Genomic DNA, 18,318 nt, shown 5'->3' on the forward strand with positions numbered 1-18,318 from the left:
GGCGCGGCGGCGGCGGGCGGGGGAGCGATGCGAGCCGCGGCCTCACGGACGGGAATTTTCTTCCGGGGTGCGGCCCGCTCGGGGGGGGTTTCGCTTCCGGGACGGTGCTGCGGGCCCTTCCCCACCCCCGTCAGGTAGGCACCGGGGCGGCGCGGGCCCGGCGGGCCGGGCAGGGCAGGGCGGGGCGGGGCGGGGTGGGGCGGGGGGAGGCCCGGGCCCGCCCCGCCCGTGAGGCGCCGTCACGCCCGCGGGGGCCGGCGCAGGGGGCCGGGGAGCGCGGCCGCGCCCCGCTGTCGCCCCCTCAGCCCCCCCCCAGGGGCGACGGGGCGGGGGCCGCCGGGCCGGCTCCCCCCGCCCTCCACGGGGCCTCTGCGTGTCCCGCCCCGGAGGCCCCGGGGTTCCCCCCGGGCTCGTCCCGTCCCTCCGGCCGGCTCTGTCCCCTGCGGGGAGGGGGGGAAGGGGGGCGGTGGGTTGTCAACCCCACGGGCGGGACCGCGTGGGGTGGATTGAGCCCTCGGGGTGAGGGGAGCGGGGATTTCGGTCCGACTTCCCCACGCACCCCCGGGTCCGGGTCCCCAGGCGCCGGGCTGCAGCTGTCAGGGCTAAAAATGAACCGGGGTCACCTGGCGCCGGGAGCGAGGGCCTGCAGCCCTCGCCTGGGAACGGCTGGGTGCCGAGGAAACCGAGCGCTGTTAAATTTGCTCTTTGGGCTGAGCAGGGAATGGTGAGGAAGGCAGCATCTCCCACCTCGGTTTAGAATTACTGCTGGTTTTCTCTTTGTTAAGGTCCCATCATAATTTGAAAGTAGTCAAGTTGACCCGTTGTGGTAAATCTCAGCCCCAAAAGCTGAGACTTTTCAGTTCCACCTCCTTGATCCAGCTCCCCAGCTTGACAGTTTGCTGACAAAGGAGATATTCAGAGGCAGCATCATCTGCTGCGGATGGTCTGTCCCAGCTTTTTACCGGGGGCTGATTGATCAAGAATTTCTCCTGCTCTCAGTAGTTGCATTTGCCTTACAGGGTGAAAGGTGTTTTCAGAGATAAGTAAGTCCCAGTCTCAGCTGGTGACATTTTAAATTGTATTAAAAATAGATAAGTGTCTCAATATGTTCTCTGTAAAGAGCACTGCTCAGCAGGAGATCCTGTTCATCCTGCAGGTAAAGGCTGAGATGATGAACGTGTAGTCCGGCACCACGAAAGGCAAAAATAGAGATGTCATTGTGCTGCCGGCTGAGGTGCATGAGCTTATGATAGACCCCTTGCCCGGAAGGACAGAAAAGATCTGACAAGGGTAGTTTGATCCAGAAAGATAAGATTCCCCCTTGACGGCCTCTGACTGAGGTTCTCCCCAAAGCGTATTGTAAAATGCCGCTTTCTCGATGCTGAGGTAAACAAAGCTACGTGGGTTGTTTTCTCCTGCTATCAGCGGCAGACAGGTTTTCCCCTGCCTTTGGAGCAGCAGCTCACAAATAGTTTTTCAGGCTCCACTGGGAGCAGCTGACTTCTGACCGAGGCCCCACACAGCCACGCTCAGCAGTTAGTGCCTGATTAGTATTTTTTCCCTTCTCTTTCTGTATGTCCCCAGCTGACCCCCTCAAGAAATGCACGGTCAGTCTCTGCCCCAGCCTCACCTCCCTGTGCGAGCCTACGTGCAGTGTCGCCTCGCAAAGGGTGCCCGCCCGCCTTTCCTTTGCTTGCCTTCCTTAAGAGAATGCTTTGAGGGTTTATCGCTTTAGAAACCGGTGGTTTGGGAAGATGATGAGATTACAGGCTCCTCAATCCTGTAGACATTTGTGCATACTTGACAGGATTTCGTCTGTGTGAGTGTGCCTAATGGTGTAAATGAGAGGAAAACTCTGTGCGTGTTTAAGTGCTGCAGGGTTAGTGCCAGAGATACCGGCCCCTCCGAGAGGAAACACCTTATTCAGGTTATTTGCACTTCCATTTTTTATTTTTATGTCCCTCAGTGCAACGCAAACGCTGAGCAGACAGCGGGGAGAGATCTGTTTGATAAGGTTCAGTGTTTCTCTGTGGTTAGGGGTGGGACGTCATGTAATGGTTGGCTAATCCTGCTGCTGTATCCTCCAGCAAAACAAAGAATGCCAAAAGCTTGACATTCTTGATTGTGCTTGGGAGAACCCTATTCCTCCACGCTACATTTTTTTCTTTTCTTTTTTTTTCCTTCTAAAGGGGAAGGGGGCAAAAAGTTTTCAGACCTTCTTACAACATCAGAAGAAAAAAGGAACTCAACAAGATACCGCCCCCGTTTCTTCCCCTTTGCATGTTACTCTTAAGGTTACAGGTAAGACGTTGGATTTCCTATTTCGCCGTGTTCTGTGCATTTAACGTTGCATTGACGCGGACCTGCGCGCTGTAGTTCCTTGATTTTTTGTGGCTTTTATTGCTTTCTGCTAAAGGCGGGAAGCGGAGAAGCAGCCTTCCGACGTGGCGCTGGTAAGCGGCACCTTGTGAAGTTTCGAGCGCTCTTTGTCTCACCTGCCCCAGAGACGCGCGGCCACCCGGCCATTTAGAAACCTCTGTGCACGACTTCGCGAGATTGACAGGCTGTCCTGCGGCTTCAGGTTTAGTAACGTATTTCGCCAAGTTTGCACAGAGTCTGCTTGGCCATACGAACATGCGCTATCCTGCAGCGTTCGTAAATTAAAAAACAATAAAGTCCTTCAAAGGCACACGTGCTTTACTGCGTGCTGGTCCCTTCGATTCTGAGATTTCTCGGAGTAGAGCCTCCGTATTCCCAGCCTGCCTGAAATTGTTTTGATATCTACAGCACTCTGCTTAATTGACACTTCAGATGCCATCCAGCTTGGAAGCTGTTCGTGTCACGAGTGGTCTTTAATAAACTTTTCCTTTTTTTTTTAATTTTTTCTTTTTTAGGCAAGTTTATGTCTAATTTTGGATCATTCCAAATTTTTACCATATATGGTCAGGGCTCCTTTTCAAACTTTGCCAAAATGAAACGTGATGATTATAGAAAAATGAATTATGGAAGGGAAACTAGGAGAGCTAGTTTGTTAATTCCCATTGTTCAGAAGTTGTCTTCTGCAGCATGCAGTATCTCAAACTACACAAACGTTGGCTTCTTTTGCCAGGCGGTCGCGTGTGCCCAGTGGGTGGGTTGAGAAGCTGCTGTTTAGAGCTGGATTCTGTTCTTTTTCTTTCACCAGCTTGTTGTATATTGTCTGCCATGTGTCAGAAATGCCACATATGATGAATGTCTTGGTTTTAACGATGTGCTTAAGATGCCTTGAGGTCAAATCTGTGCTGGTCAGCTTTCGAAAAGTCTCTGAGGAGGATTTAGGTCCCAGTGATTCCTGATTCCTGTTCTCCAAAGGAGGGATAACAATATTACTTTCCCCTCTTCAAAGTGCTTAGAAGATAGAAGTGCTAAGTATTTTAATCCATTATGCAATCAGTTACCTATTTATAGTACTTGAACTATTTTTAATGTTCTTTTTACTAAGCAAATGTGCTTTTATTGAGGCTTTCAGAACGAACTTTTTCGAGCACTTAAGCCACAGGCAATGGGGATCTGTTGGGGTGTGTTGTAACGTAACTCTCATGAAAGGTGGTGTACAGCACATAAAGATCAGAGGACCGCTGCGAGGTGCTTGTACGTAAAATGGTGAGAGACTTCTCTAAAAATCCCAGTATTTCCAACTGCATGAAAGTAGGAGAGAAATGTTTTAAATGCAAATGAAAGAGTAGCTCTGTTAACGATGGTATTTTTTCCCCCTTTCAGTAGGGTCTTGCACCTGCAACTGGGACAGCCATGGAGAAGAGTGGGAACATTCAGCTGGAGATTCCTGACTTCAGTAACTCTGTCCTGAGCCACCTGAATCAGTTACGCATGCAGGGTCGTCTCTGTGACATCGTGGTCAACGTCCAGGGGCAAGCTTTCCGTGCTCACAAGGTGGTGCTGGCTGCCAGCTCTCCCTACTTCCGCGACCACATGTCCTTGAACGAAATGAGCACCGTTTCCATTTCTGTCATCAAGAACCCTTCTGTTTTCGAGCAGCTTCTTTCCTTTTGTTACACCGGTAGGATATGTCTGCAGCTGGCTGACATCATCAGTTACTTAACAGCCGCCAGTTTCTTGCAGATGCAGCACATCATAGACAAATGCACGCAGATTCTCGAGGGAATTCATTTCAAAATTAACGTGGCAGAGGTGGAAGCAGAATTGAGCCAGACCAGGACAAAACATCAGGAGAGACCACCAGAGTCTCACCGGGTGACGCCAAATCTAAACCGTTCTCTGAGCCCACGTCACAACACCCCAAAGGGGAGTCGCCTGGGCCAGGTTAGCACGGTGCTGGACATTCGGGAGCTCAGCCCGCCCGAGGAGTCCACCAGCCCCCAGATAATTGAGCAGAGTTCGGACGTGGAAAGCAGGGAGCCCATACTACGGATTAACAGAGCGGGACAGTGGTACGTTGAGACGGGAATGGGAGACCGCGGGGGACGGAACGATGAGGACATCCGGGTGCTGGGAGGAGTACGCATTAAAACGGAGAACCTGGAGGAGTGGCTTGGGGCAGAGCATCAGCCGTCAGGAGAAGATGGGAGCAGCGCCGAGGAGGTCACTGCTATGGTGATCGACACCACGGGCCATGGATCGATGGGCCAAGAGGCTTACGCGTTAGGGTCCTCTGGGGCCAAAGTGGTCAGGCCAACCAGCAGTGAGATTGACAGGTGAGTTTTCTTTAAGCTAGTTACTGACCTTGGCTGTAAGAGGAGGTTGTGCAAGATTTCCACTTGGCTGGGTTGGTCGCTTTTGAATGTTTTCCCCTTCTATTTCCTGTCGCCTTCTTAAGCATAAGCACGGAAGGAAGTTTTTCGTGGTGTTAGAAAGTGTATCCGGTTTGGGTTATAGTATTTTGGCTGGATAGTGATCAGACCAGGATCTCCGGTACAGGCTAGCTTGGGAAATTAATTACTAGCACTTAGAGGTGCTTGGGTTCGAATCTTTACCTCTCGGTGTTTCAACTGAGGCAGGATTTTTATCCGAAGAAGATATTCAGTTCAGTCTCAGTAGGTATCGTGCTCGGCAGTGGAATTAACGAGGTCACATACAATGTGTGTTACGCAAAGTGTCGCTGCAATGATGCCTTCTGGCCTGAAAATCTGGGGGTGGTTCTGTCTGAGAAAAAAAGCTGCTTACCAGCTGTAGGTCAAGAGGAAATTTTCTTCTGGTGGTCCAGGACTGCAGTGGGTCATGGATTTACACCTTGTGAAGCAGTTGAGGAGGGAGCCCGTCAGCCTCCGCTGTTGTTTTGGTTTATATGAAAGAGCAGAAAGCCTCTACTGAAAATAGATGGTGAAATCTGCTGTACTTTACTTTGATTCTCCATCCATCTGCTTCCCCTCTACTCCAGCATTTGTTTTCTTGCCCTTAGCTCAGACGAAAGGATAGATCTGATAAAGGGCAGATCTGTTGTGTTTGGGGGGTTGTATTTGTGGGGTTTCCCTTCACATCTGCTCTTCTCTTCTAGCTCAATCCCCCTGGTCCCGTGGGGGAACTGCTACATGGAAGCAGTGGATATTCTGTCACTTGTCGCTTAGTAAATCAACGTGTGGGAATGATCTTGAGCTGGCCCCTGGGAGAGCGATTCTTTCCTAGTTTCTTACTCTTTTCCACGGATGAGCTAGCTTCGAGCATCTCTTTTTGCACTGCACTCAGTATCCTGTTTCCTACCTGGAGTCCCCCACATCACTTCTGTTTCACACTTAGAAGGGGGAGGAGGGAGAGGGTGGTGAATGAGAGGTGCCCTTAGAGAAATGGGTTCTTCTTCTCTTGTGCAGTTCCTGAGTCACTGGGCCCAAGCTGGTTTACTTGCGATAGCAACGGAAAAGCTCTCTGTTACTGAACTGGAAGCCAAATGACTCAGTTTTATTTTTCAGATGTTAAGACTGAAACCACAGACCAGTCTGACTTGGTTTTTCCTTTATACTTGCGCTGTTCCGCCTCCTGTGTGTTAGCTGGTGAGGATGAAGAGATGCTATACAGGTGCCTCTATTGCTCACCCGTTGTTCTAAACACCGTAGTGACCTGATGCCCATTAAAAACTCCGTTTACGCTCTTCCCCCACCCCACAGATTTAGCCCTTCTGGCAGCATGGTTGCTGTGACTGAGCGGTACAGATCAAAAAGCGAGTCTCCCGGGCGGATGGATGAGCCCAAGCAGCCCAGTTCCCAGGTAGGCAGATCAAGAAGTTTGCAAGTAAATGTTGACATTGAAGGTGAAGGGGACTATGTTGTGATGAAGTGTGTAATATTTTATATTTACAAACAATACTGCCTGTGAAACAAGGACCTTTTACTGTTGCAAAGGGTTTAGTTGCTCACACTGAGAAAGTATGCCATCCGTATATGATTTAAAACTGATTTTGGCTGTCGTTTGGGATTTTGGCCAGATACCTGGAAAACATGAGGAGTTTCTCTTGTTGTCTGAGGGCATAAATATCAACCCTCTTTCTGGGCAGGCCACCAACTCCTCGGGAGAAATCCCATTTGCCTGCAGAGTTGGATCTGCCCTAAAATACTGACAGCAAATGCCTGCGCTGAGGGAGGAGGTGTTAGCTGGCTTCCCTGGAAGACTGAGGGGTGACAACAGCTGAACCTTTCCATGCTAGTACCAAAACCATTCCAAAAAGCCCTCCAGGCACTACACCAGTAAACCTTTAGGGTGGAGTGTCAAAGGACTGTGGATTTGTACAGAGAGGTCTCTGTCTCGTCCCCAAGGGACTGTGTTGCGTAGCAGAATTTGCAATGTCAAGTAGCTCTGAATTCTCTGCTTTCTTGGGGTACAGGCACAATTTTGGGGTAGGAGGGAGAGATATGCAGAAATGCAGGAGGGCAATGGGCTATAGGGTGCAGCAAAGAGGGACACAGTGCTAATACCTGTGCCTAATCATTTTGATTTAATTTTTTCGTTGCATACAGTCAGTATCGCAGTGGCACTGTAGTGCAAGTGCATCACCCAGCACTGTGTAGGACGACTCTCGAGTGCCTGGCAGAGAAGTGATGTGTCAGTTAGTAATCAGATGACTTTGCTGGAGGCAGGTGAGGAGTTACCGGGCTGCTTTGCCCTTGAGTAAGACCAAGTGTAGCAAGGGGAAAAAAATCACAATTGCTGTCTGCTAACTTTGTAATACACTTCCATGAAACAAAAGATGCCTTTTTGTTCCTAATTTGCCAAAACTTTGTTTTGTGTCCTCAGCATACATCTAGAAAATTTCAGGGCAAACTAACCCTCCAGGGCAAATGCGACACACAAAGCGATTTTAGCTCTACGTACAGAAATGCTGCTATTATGTCTCTGTCATAAGGTGGCCTCAAATGTAAAACCGTAGGCTACCACGTACACGGGGAAGTATCATTGCCTTCCCTCTTCTGGTATTGCCGTATCGATGCTAAAAATAGTCTGCCCGTGATCCCTGCCCCACGGCAGTGATAGAGTGGAAAGAAATTACCGTAGCTTTGTGCATCTCCTTTAGTCCTGAGCAGCTTACCAGTGCTAGTACAGCCGGATTCAACGGCACCTGGCACAGTTACGCTGCTGCTTGCGTGTGCACAGCCCTGGTTGCCAGAGGAGAGGCCCTCCTCCTGTTACACTGGTTGCTTGTCCGCGTTTGGCGTTGTCGGGAAACAGCATAAGGCTTGGGAGTGCAAATACCGCATCCTCCGGCACGGAGGCATTCAGGGAACTGTCTGTTGGTGCTCATCCTGAATATGATAGCCAGAAGCGTCTGTCCTAGAGCCTAAGCTTGCGGTTCAGGGTTACCCTTGGCTGTTTGTCTTTCTGACTTCAGCAAATAACAAGGAGCCAGCTAGTCCTAGCTGTGTGGCTTGGGCCAGGCATAGTAGCTCTCTGTGCTGCAGATCCTCCCCTGCAACCCCGCGGGGCCAGGATGGGTTACACAGCCGTTTAGGCAAACACGATTCGTTATACAATGAATCCTGAAGGACACCCGAATAAATACCTGTGTAAAGTGACACCTGAAGAGTTTCAGATATAGTTTGTCGTTTATTCCAAATTAATTTTCCTGCAAGCTCATCAATTGGCTTCTTTTTTTTTAACTTTTAGTAAGTAAAACAGAACGTGGCACAGTATTTTAATCAAACTGTCCCACATTTTAAAAAAAGTAACATGTATTGACATGTTTGACCCACAACTCGATTGGCGGCTCGGCACCCTCGTGACAAGGGCTGTCTTTTCTTTCCAGGATCTAGCGAATAACTTGGCAGAAGGGGCTGCCATAACAGAGGTTTCTAATTGATTGCTCATTTGTCTTCAGCCCCAAGGCTCCAGTTAAGCACTTAAATGTGTGCTTGAGGTTGAAGACATTAGTGCTGTTGATTTCGAGGTTTGGCACATGCTTCGGTGCTTTACTGCCTGGACTGGGGCCTGATCTTCTTTCCTGCAATTTGTTTTAGGCTGCTTGCTATTTAAATCTGTGTTCCTTCCTTTGCAGGGGGAGGAATCAGCCATGCTTGGAGTGAGCGGTTATGTGGAATATCTCCGGGAACAGGAGGTTTCAGAGCGCTGGTTCCGGTACAACCCCCGGCTCACTTGTATTTACTGCGCCAAATCCTTCAACCAGAAAGGCAGCCTGGACCGGCACATGCGTCTCCACATGGGCATCACGCCTTTTGTCTGCCGCATGTGTGGGAAGAAGTATACCCGCAAGGATCAGCTGGAGTATCACATCCGCAAGCACACGGGCAACAAGCCCTTTCATTGCCACGTCTGTGGCAAAAGCTTCCCTTTCCAGGCCATCCTCAACCAGCACTTTCGCAAGAACCACCCTGGCTGTTTGCCTCTGGAGGGGCCTCACAGCATCTCCCCCGAGACAACCGTCACGTCTCGGGGGCAGGCGGAGGAGGAATCTCCTCCACAGGAGGAGGCTATCGCTGTGGGGGAGACGGCACAGGGATCTGTGTCCACCACTGGGCCAGATTGAAACATGGCTGCAGAGTCTGGGGAGAAAGGACCGTCTTCCCATTTTTGGCTCTAAAGAGTCAGCACCAACCTGGCAGGCTGGTACTGTAATTAGTGCAATGCCACCACTGGACAGAAAGAAGCTCCCAAGATGTTGCCAAAATTGCAAAATCTTTCTCTCTCTCTCTTTTTCTCTCACACACCCACACACACACACGTAGAGTGTTAAAAGTTTTTCTCCCTTATTCCTCCTCCTCTTGGAGAAAAACGAAACAACTGTGTCAATCAACTTCTTATTCAGGGATCGACAGGATTTTAAATTTTTTTAGTGTTCCATAGTGATCTGGGACGAGCAGTCATTTGTATTTCTTGACAGCGCTGTGGCCCAGCAGCTAGGTCCCGCCGGCCGTCAGCCATGCAGCCCTGGGGGGGCCGGTGCGCGGGGCTTCTCCTCGCCGCGTCTGCTGGTGCAGCTGAAGGGGAGAGCAGGGGCAGGTGCCTTTGCCTTCCTCCGTTCCCCAGGTAGTTGCCACGTTAAAGAAAACAAAAAGACTGTCCTGGTGGAACCCGCCTTGCCTGAGTATATTTATCCCTGTCTTATTTTTGGTGTGTCTCTTTTTACATATTTACTTAAACGATTATTTTAGGGCTTTTGGCTTGCCCTTTTCCAGGCCTGCAGCCTCAGTGCCCCTTGTTAAAAGCGGGCATGGCTATAAAGTGATATTCTAGAGATCAGCAAAATTTGAAGCACTTCAGCTACTGAAAGTGAAATTTAGCAGCTGTGAGGTTTGCATTAGACTCTGATGCACTGGGAGAAGGGTTGGAGGGGTCTTTCGGAGGAGGTCGTCCTTTGCTGTTGGTGACCTGAAGAGTTCAGAGCACTCTGTCATCCTGACTGGTGCGCTGCCGTGCTTCAGATGTTGCCGAGCGTTAGGAAGAGTTTTTCTGGACTGGCTGAATTGCAGAGTTAGAGGCTGGCTACCAAAGTCGTCCTTCACCCCTACTCCCCCCTCAACACGCACTTGATCTTTTATAACAGCAATATGGTATACTGAAATACTATCGTCCCAGCCAAGCAATCCTGGGTGGTTGCTTTTAAACGTGTTTCTACAAGCTAGTTTGATAACTTTTTTATCAATGAAATGCAAAAAGAAAAGAAAACCCTACTTTATTTCTTCATATCAGTTCAGGAAACTTAAAAGTGAATGGTTCCTAGAGCAATCACAAATCTGTCCCCTTGCATGGACTTAAACTTTTGTATTCTAAGCAGCTCTGATGTTTAGAGCAAGTTAAGCAAACCCGGAGAGACATGCCTGCGTTGTGTATTGTGGGTGTTTGCACGTGCTTACGTGTTTCATAAACGGAAAAGCATGGGACAGGTAGATAAGTGCAAATATCTTGACATCTTTTGAAGAAGTCTTTTAAAAAATATGCAATACTTAAAGAGTTTTCTCTGGTTCTGATGCCAGGTTGTTCATGATAGAGGGGGAAAATGAACGACAGGTCACGCAGATTGCATTTGAAGAGGACGTTTGGTTGAAGGATGTATAGCGTGTACAATAAGGAAGGATGAAGTTCTGATCCTTAAGGTGATGGGAGGAACAAGGAGACACTGAAAAAGGAATACGCTTCATCTTGCTTTGGCAAAGAAAGCCAAGCAAGTGATTAGAGCTTGAGCCGGACAGGCAGGAGACCTACCAAATGAAAACAAAGCTTGTCCTGCAGTCAGACTGCACAAAATTGGTCACACGGAAACATCTCTAGCCCTGGCTGTCCCCACCTGCAAACTGGGACTTGGGATCATGTTCCTGCCCTTTTAGGTGGACGGATTCGGACAAAGGTGATGTATTCTTGCCTTGCTTTATATATTTTTGTCTTTTACAAGTGAGGGGTCTCACTGTTCCTCCCATGCCTCTCTCAAAAAGCTGACATGACTCTAATGTTTGTTTTTATGTGGGGGGAAGGGAAGGGCTTGGTGCTAGGATCCCCTGTAACAGGGATGTGCTCCTAAGAGAAGCACCTTTGCAGGTGTTCTGAGCTGGGCACCTGCAAAGTACAATTTCATTGACCATTTCAAACAGGAAAAATGGTATTTCACCTCTGTTTTCCCTCTGTCCCTTCTTCCTCCTGTCAAGTGCATCGTCACAGTGAATGATTTTCTAAGTGGCCACCCGAGGGACCAGCCCCGTTGGTTTTCCTGTCGAAGGCCAAACAGGATTGTACCGAAACAGTAAGGTTGCCAGAGAGCAGTCGCAGAAGAGGAGAGATAAGAGGGTGGCTAAGGTAGGTTTCATTGCAATCGAGGTGCAAGGAGGAGCGGAGATGTGCAGAGTATGCTGCTTTAGTCATAGCTTTTCAAGTTACCAAAAATCAAAACGAAAAAAAGTTAAAAACTTTGAAATCCTATCCTGTTCACACTAGAGAGCATCAAAAGTTACTTTTAGTTGCTTAAAGATTTTTAAGTGTTTTAAAATAGAACTTTTAAAAGAATACTACCAAACTATAAAAACATAAAATTATTTATATACATATATTATATATAAATATAGTGGGAAAGTTTCCCTGCTAAGCTTGCTGTGAAGAGAAGGGTGAAGGTGCAGTAACTGCTATACAAAGCAACATTTTCCTGAAACAGATGGCGACCAATCCATCAAAGCGTAGTGATGAAGGGCTGACATAAAATGGTGAATGCCTTCATTCATATGGCATAGCTGTGAGTTTTTTGAGCAGGTTTTTGTTTTACTGTATCAATACTGTGAACGGAGGAGCATCCTGACAGTCCAGGATGCCAGCAGAGCATCCTGTTTTGCTGATTCACTACTTTTCAATTGGCCTGGTGAGAACTATGAAATTGGTCCTTCATATCGTGCTAGGCTAGTCTGAAAACAAAGCTTGTGAAAGTTTTTTATTTTTTCCTCTTTTATGTTTATTTCTCTTTTTTTGGTGCAGAGGTTGCCACTGTATAAACGATCATTTCTGAATGCATGCGAAAGAGCCAATACTCTTGCCCGGGCCTCGCTGAGGTGAAGTTTATAGCTTGTAGCTAGAGTCAGTATAAGGTATGGTAGTGGGAATCATTTTAATATTATTTCTGTACATTTAGTGGATGTGTATGTGTATGTATGTGTGGGAATCATGGTGTCTCTAATGTTTTCTTGAACAGCGCTGAGAGCAGTGTAGGCCCATCCGCACTAGAAGATGGAACCAGTTCAGAAGGAATCGTTTATTAAACTTTTCTTTCAGTGGTTGACTTCCTCAGTGCAGATAAGGCCAAGGTTCAAGAAAAAAGGGGTTGGAGGTCATATATGCTATGGAAAAACCTCATGTGAATTTTCCAGCAGTGGTGTAGCTACTTGGAGCTGCTTTCTGTAACAGAACGATGCCATCTTCCGTTGCCTCTCCATTGGCAAACAGTGCAGCTCTTCACGGTTGCACCAAAGCTGTGGAGAATCGGATGCCAACTTTCCAAGTGAAAATGCTTTTGTGATGGGTTGAGGCATGGCTTTGCATTTCCACGGCTAGCTGTAGCTTTTTCCCCTCTGCCAAAACTGTGATTTCAACTGTGATTTAAGGAGGATGTGAAGAGAACTCTGTCGTATTTTAATACCTCTGTACGTAACATTTCTGTCCGCTTCAGAGTTAGGGCTTACTAACCCATTTGTTTGCTTGCCTCAGGCAGCCAGGGGAACACACTCTATTTCTGCAGTTTGCTTTCTTGGAGGGGGAACACATTTCTTAGTTCTTTGCTGCGGCAGAGAAACTTTCCGAATGTGAAGTGTTGTGGTTATCTCCTCGAGCCTGCAGAAAGCCCCGGTGCCGAGTCACAGCAGAGAGATGTGACGGTTGCCGTGGCTGTTCCCCGCTGCTGCGGGTTCCCTGTGAATAGCTGTGAAAATAACAAGCGTCATGTTAATACTGTGCTGCTGCTTTGGGGAAAAGCTAAACTTCTTCCTCTTGGGAGGAAGACTGATGTGAAGCCGGGAGAGGGAAAAAGCAGAAGGTCTTTTTGCTCTCTTGGAATGGGAGTATGTGATAGCAGCTGGATAGAGAGGGATGAATGAGGAGGTTTTCTGAAATGTGAATTTGTAACAGGAGGCTGAGGACACACTTAGAGCTGCTTGATAAGATCCAAGGATATCAGCCTGGTAGGGCAATGCCTCTCTTGTCCTCCCAGCATCATCCGGCGATCGGATTCAGTCCTTTCATTTACCTACATCTTCTGTACAATATTTTCAAGCTGTGATCTGTATAATTTAACTTTCAGAAGTTTAGGTGGCTGAAGGGCAAGAAGAATAGAAAGCATTCTGTGTCTCTGCTGTTGTTTTAAATCCAGCTGAGGTCGGTAGCGACTGACTCTGTTCCTATCTGACGGGAATTCAGAGCTGGAATTGCATTTGGAACGAGCTGCGGTCTTGCTGAAAAGCATCGTGTGTCAGGCTTGGTAGGCAGGACACAGAGCCAGGATTTCAGCCCTCGGCGAGATCAAGGTTGAAATAAATCATCAGGACAGATCTCTCTGCTTGTCCTGCTCTTGTCTGTGACAGCTAGGTGACTTTGTTTTTCAGGGCAGGCCGTCCCATGCCTCTGCAGTAGTAATGTCACTTAGAAGTGTGATACCCAGCTCAGTAAATGATTCTAAGCGGTCCGGTCTTTGAGCAGAGTCCTGCTGCTGCCTTTGGGTGATTCAGCCCTAACGAAGCATTTGCAAGAGCAGAGTTGTAGCTTTTATTTGCTGCTGACTTCATCTCTCCTGCAGAACCCAGTGTATAAATAGAAAGACAGCTGAAAAAGTGCAATTTATTTGGGTGGAAGGTAGTTTGTGAGGTGGATTGAGTCATGCATCTTTAAAACCAGCAAAAATTAGCACCCCTTAAACTTATTATTTAAACTTTATAAAATTCTCCTCTTCTGTCCATGACATGCCTGCCAATTTAGCCGTACCAGCATCCAAGTGTTTGTGCACATTAGTGGCACCAAATGCTCTTCTTGCTCCACTGGAAATATTTTGGGCATGGGAGAAGTCAAGGAGCTGTAATTCAGGAACCTTCTAATTTTTGTTGAGGTTTGGGCTCTGAGTTTCCTCTGGGAAAACTCAGCTACGGGAGCTGAGCCCGTAGCCAGGACTGCAGTCTGGGATCTTTCGATGGAGCTGCTGCTGACCGCTGGCGTAGCCTCATCTGGCAACAGTGATACTGACAGAGATGAGCATTATTCCTGTCAGGAGCTGAGATCCGTGCACAGAGCTTTGAGGTCTTCAGTGGAAGGTCCTAAAGAGGAGCTAAGTATCTTTATTTTAATCATTGTCATTGAAAGGATATTTTAATATAAAATACATACATATATATGTATGTACATCTATATATATATGTAACCAAATAAAAGCTAGAACTATGCAAATACTACTGGCTGCTGCTTGAAACTGATGTCTACCAGAACATTTTGGAATAGAGTAGATTTGGAGTAGATTTGTTGGGTTTTTTGCTTTTAAATAAAATGCAGCAGACCAACGTTTTGCTGCAGTTAGTCTTTTCTAATCTAGAACCCACTCAGGTGGGTTTTAAAACTATCTGAAGAGTCCTACCATCTCTAAAATATTTCCATCTGCCTTGGTGTTATTGCTGAAAGGCTTTCTTTTGTGAAACATAGGAAACACAGAGGCTGGGACTAGGAGAGACTGAATGTCATGTTTGGGATGATAGTTAGAAGTAGAATCAAGGAAGGACTGGGGGCATTTTCTTTTGGATGTAGGATTGAGTTGGCTTCAAGGAATCTTGCGAAAACGTCCGTCGCTGAGATGGAGGCAGTGATCAAAGCATCACTGAGCTGAATTCTGGTCCCAGTGGAGGTATCAGAAATCTTCCCGCGGGATCTGATGGTACCGGAATTTAGTCTGCTGGCAGAAATTTGTGTGGTTTCTACCGTTTCTTTGTGTCAGACACAATCTTTGCTTTTAGGATTAACTGAAATATATCCAACTGTAATCTTCAGTCACCTTTAACTTTTTATTCCTGGGGACTGTAGAAAATTCAGGTTTCCTGTAACATTATCCTCATCCCAACTGTGAACAAGTTACTACTGCTTCTTATAATTTATTGTCTTTCTGTTCCTGAACGTCTGTGTGATCCAGCTGTTCACCAGCACCACCTTCCAATGCTTCGTTAGCTTTTATGCACAGGGAATTGTTGCAATGGATAAGTTGACCATGCTAGTTGGAAGAATAGAAGCCTTTGGAGAATGACTTTTGCTTCCTCTAGCTGTCATTAGGGAGTGCACACACACATACCTGTATATACATATATATGTATGCATATATAAAGTGTTTCAATATAAACTCATTTAGCATTATTCTTATTTAATTTATATTTTAATCCTGTTGTAAACCAAAGTATTACAGCTTGTGAAATTATGTGTCTTGGAAACAGGAGGAACCTTTTTAGATGGGAGCTCCAAACGATCTTTGCTGACAAAAACACGGATACGAATAAGACTTAAGAACTTGTGCTGCTGAATCCTACAGATTTGCAGCCTTGGGATTTAAGATTTACTTGCTGGGTAAAGTTTGATGGTGGGGAAGCAGTGTGGATTCCCATTTTTAAACACTTGGTTGGTTTTTTTCTCATTCATTATAACTTGGTGTTGGAGGAATTGCTACAAGAGCTGTATGGCGAGGCATCTGATGGAGATGAGGCGCGTGGTTGAAGCTAAGAGAGCGATGTCGGGTAGCGCTGTTTGCTTCTGGTGACGTCTGTTCACAGGTCGAATTGAGGTGTGCGGCGTTCAGCTGGGTACCACCTTGTCAAACGGCCCTGCAGGGCGCTGGTCGACTGACGGTTTGAATGAGCGCGTTGCAAGTGGGACTGGGCAGCGTTTGTGCTGGCTGCTGGACTCTCCCCGCAGAATCACTTTGGGGTCTCTGCCGCCCCGCTGTGCCTGCCGGTCACAAAACCTGGGGCTTCTAACCTGCCTCTTGAATTGGGATGCTTTAAGGAAGCACAAGGACTTGCCTACTAAAATGCCTCGAGGAAATCCCCTGCAAGGGAAAACGAGGCAGGAATTCAGGCGCGGATTTGCTGTATGTGCTGTAACATGAATCTGAAGTGAAAGTGATTCCATATGGTCTTCTGCCTGACCCCCTCCTTATAAATGCAGGGTTTGGATGATTTTTTGTAAACATGCGTAGAAAATACAGGACAGGCTGTCTCAGTGCTGGCGCTGCTGCTGCCTGCACCCCTTTGGCGTGCTGTTCTTGCTCTGGTAAGGGCTGGAGCTGAGAGGTGTTTGTTGAGACAGAGTACAGCTGCCACCAGACCATGGGCTTCGGCTCATCTGTGCTGTAAGAGCAATTAAAGCAACCCACGAGAGGGGTTTCAGAGCCTTCTGGAGGCTTGGAAATTGCAGTGTTTTTTGTGGTACTTAATGGTTCTGTAGGAAAAAAAGTATGTTCTGGCAAGTCTAGAAATAAAAAGGGAGAAGACAGCAAATCAGACTGCAGAGCTGGAGGAAGAAGGCCACAAAACCAACCACTGATCTATTTAGTGTCTAATTTACAGTTTTAGAAAACAGGCCTTTGCTATTTACTGGTGTCTAGAGGTGGCTGAGGTTTTTTTTAGTAACTTCTGTAGAGATGTATGTTCTGCGGTCCCCCATGGAAAGAAAAAAATGAGTTCAAAGATAAAATTGTGCTGATTCTTCTGTGCCGGGGAGTCATTGCCTTTCCAAGGAATCAGCAGACACCATGGACAAATTCACCTCTAACAATCTCCCACAGGCTTGGCACCAGCTGTGCTTCCTCTTGCTCTTCTGCTCAGCCCACACGCTAGAGTCTCTTTTTATAGAAGGTTTCCGTGCGTCCCTTTTACTGAGCAGGGTGGTGGTCCACCTACATTTGTTGATCGAGCGAGTTCATTTAATACTCCCCAGCAGGATTAGGGATTAGTGCATACTCACAGTTCAGGGTGTGTCAAGCGCTTTGTCGGCCACACACGATTTGTAGCTACCAGATCTGGCAAATATAAAAAGACCGTAAGCTAATCTATTTCTAATTGGAGTTACCAGGTACTGCGGGTTGAGTACAAGACCCCTTCTGCGCTGCATGCTGTACGAACCAGTAGCGATGTCATCTGTCACATCAAATTCCATTTGATTGAAGCTGCCTGTAAGCAACCTCAGTGCGAAGGTGCTTCCTGGGGCAGCTGTCAGGAGAAATTGGTCTGATACCAGCAGCAGATCCCATCTGGTTGCTCTGTCAAACTGCAGTTGCTCTGAAAAACCAGGCAAAAGAAAAAGGGAAGGCAGGCTCAGGAGAGCTGAGGCACCGTACGCCAAGCACTGGCTGCTAACTGGGCAGAAAGGAGTTATTGGATTGGGACATTGGTCTGCATGTGGAATTTCTGTCATTTTTGTTCAAATAACTTTCAATAACATATATATATTATTTATTTTACAAAAATTTCCCAAATTGGTTATGAAGTAGTGTCATACACTGCATCCAGTGATTCCTCAGTGCTTGGTGGGTTGGTGAGGATATTTAAGCCAGCGGCGTTGGGTGAGGGTGTTGTGAGCGCATGCTGCTGGCTGCCTTTCCCTGTAATCATTCTCACGGCTTTGGGACACGGACCAGAAATGCTTCCTGTTGTTTTAAAGCTTTAATTATTTTCATGGAAATGCTGAAAAATCTTATGTTCTGTTTAGTTAAATTCTCATCCACCATCAGTTTGTGCTTTAAGAACAATTTCTACGACACCCATGGATAGGACTTGCTAGGACTTTGCAGTTCACAGGAGGTTTCTAACCCGTGGCTGTAGGAGGGGATGTTCGTAACGTGGCTTTTATGCTGCTGTAGAGCTTGGGAGGGATGAGGAAGGGCCTTTGCAGAGAGCTGTCTCTGTTGCAGTGTGGATCGAGTCACTGAGGTCTCCGAGTTTACAGGTGCAGATTGGATTTTCTTCAGGTATTTTCTTCCTGGCTTGCCATGGATGAGTGTTTCAGCTCCCCATTTGGGGAACAAACAACAGACTCTGCTGTCTTTAGCTCCAGGAACACGGTCAGGAACTGTGCCTCGGGAGCCTGTGGGGGAAGTCTTGAGGGGACTTGTACACCTTCAGAACCAAAAAGTAGTTGGACTTGTCAAAGGCTTTTGTGAACAGGAGTTAAACCCACTTTTGGCAGGGTGGTGGAGCAGGACTGGGGGTTTTGGCTGTTAACATATATTCAGATCCTTGTTTTTGCAGGGTGAGATGGGCCATTTCAGAAATCTAGACAAGGAAAAGTGGTAGCGTTTGAACCCCGTGTTCTCATTCCAGGTTTCCACTGAGAACCACGCCAGGTATGTCGATGCGATCGCTGGGGCGGAGGGGC

At 47.4% G+C, this 18,318-nt stretch overlaps 1 protein-coding gene across 5 annotated transcripts; it reads left to right on the forward strand.

The window, feature by feature from the left end:
* Positions 1-24: 24 nt before the first annotated feature.
* ZBTB37 (zinc finger and BTB domain containing 37) lies at positions 25-10,399 on the forward strand. Of its 5 annotated transcripts, none has more exons than XM_086753867.1 (5): positions 25-134; positions 2,190-2,301; positions 3,763-4,712; positions 6,117-6,216; positions 8,495-10,399. In XM_086753867.1, the coding sequence occupies exons 1-5, from the start codon at positions 28-30 to the stop codon at positions 8,981-8,983; spliced, it is 1,758 nt and encodes a 585-aa protein (XP_086609993.1). In that variant the 5' UTR covers positions 25-27; the 3' UTR covers positions 8,984-10,399. The 5 variants fall into 5 exon arrangements, 4 of the variants coding, with proteins under 4 accessions (XP_086609993.1, XP_086609991.1, XP_086609990.1 ...); XM_086753864.1 differs by lacking the exon at positions 25-134 and adding an exon at positions 1,919-2,014 and having other exon boundaries at positions 3,760-4,712; XR_015259248.1 differs by lacking the exon at positions 25-134 and having other exon boundaries at positions 2,067-2,301; positions 3,760-4,712; positions 8,495-9,456; positions 9,788-10,399.
* Positions 10,400-18,318: the final 7,919 nt, after the last annotated feature.

Source organism: Chlamydotis macqueenii, chromosome 8 (genome assembly GCF_036417535.1).
Source record: "Chlamydotis macqueenii isolate bChlMac1 chromosome 8, bChlMac1.mat, whole genome shotgun sequence".
Classification (NCBI taxonomy): Eukaryota; Metazoa; Chordata; class Aves; order Otidiformes; family Otididae; genus Chlamydotis; species Chlamydotis macqueenii.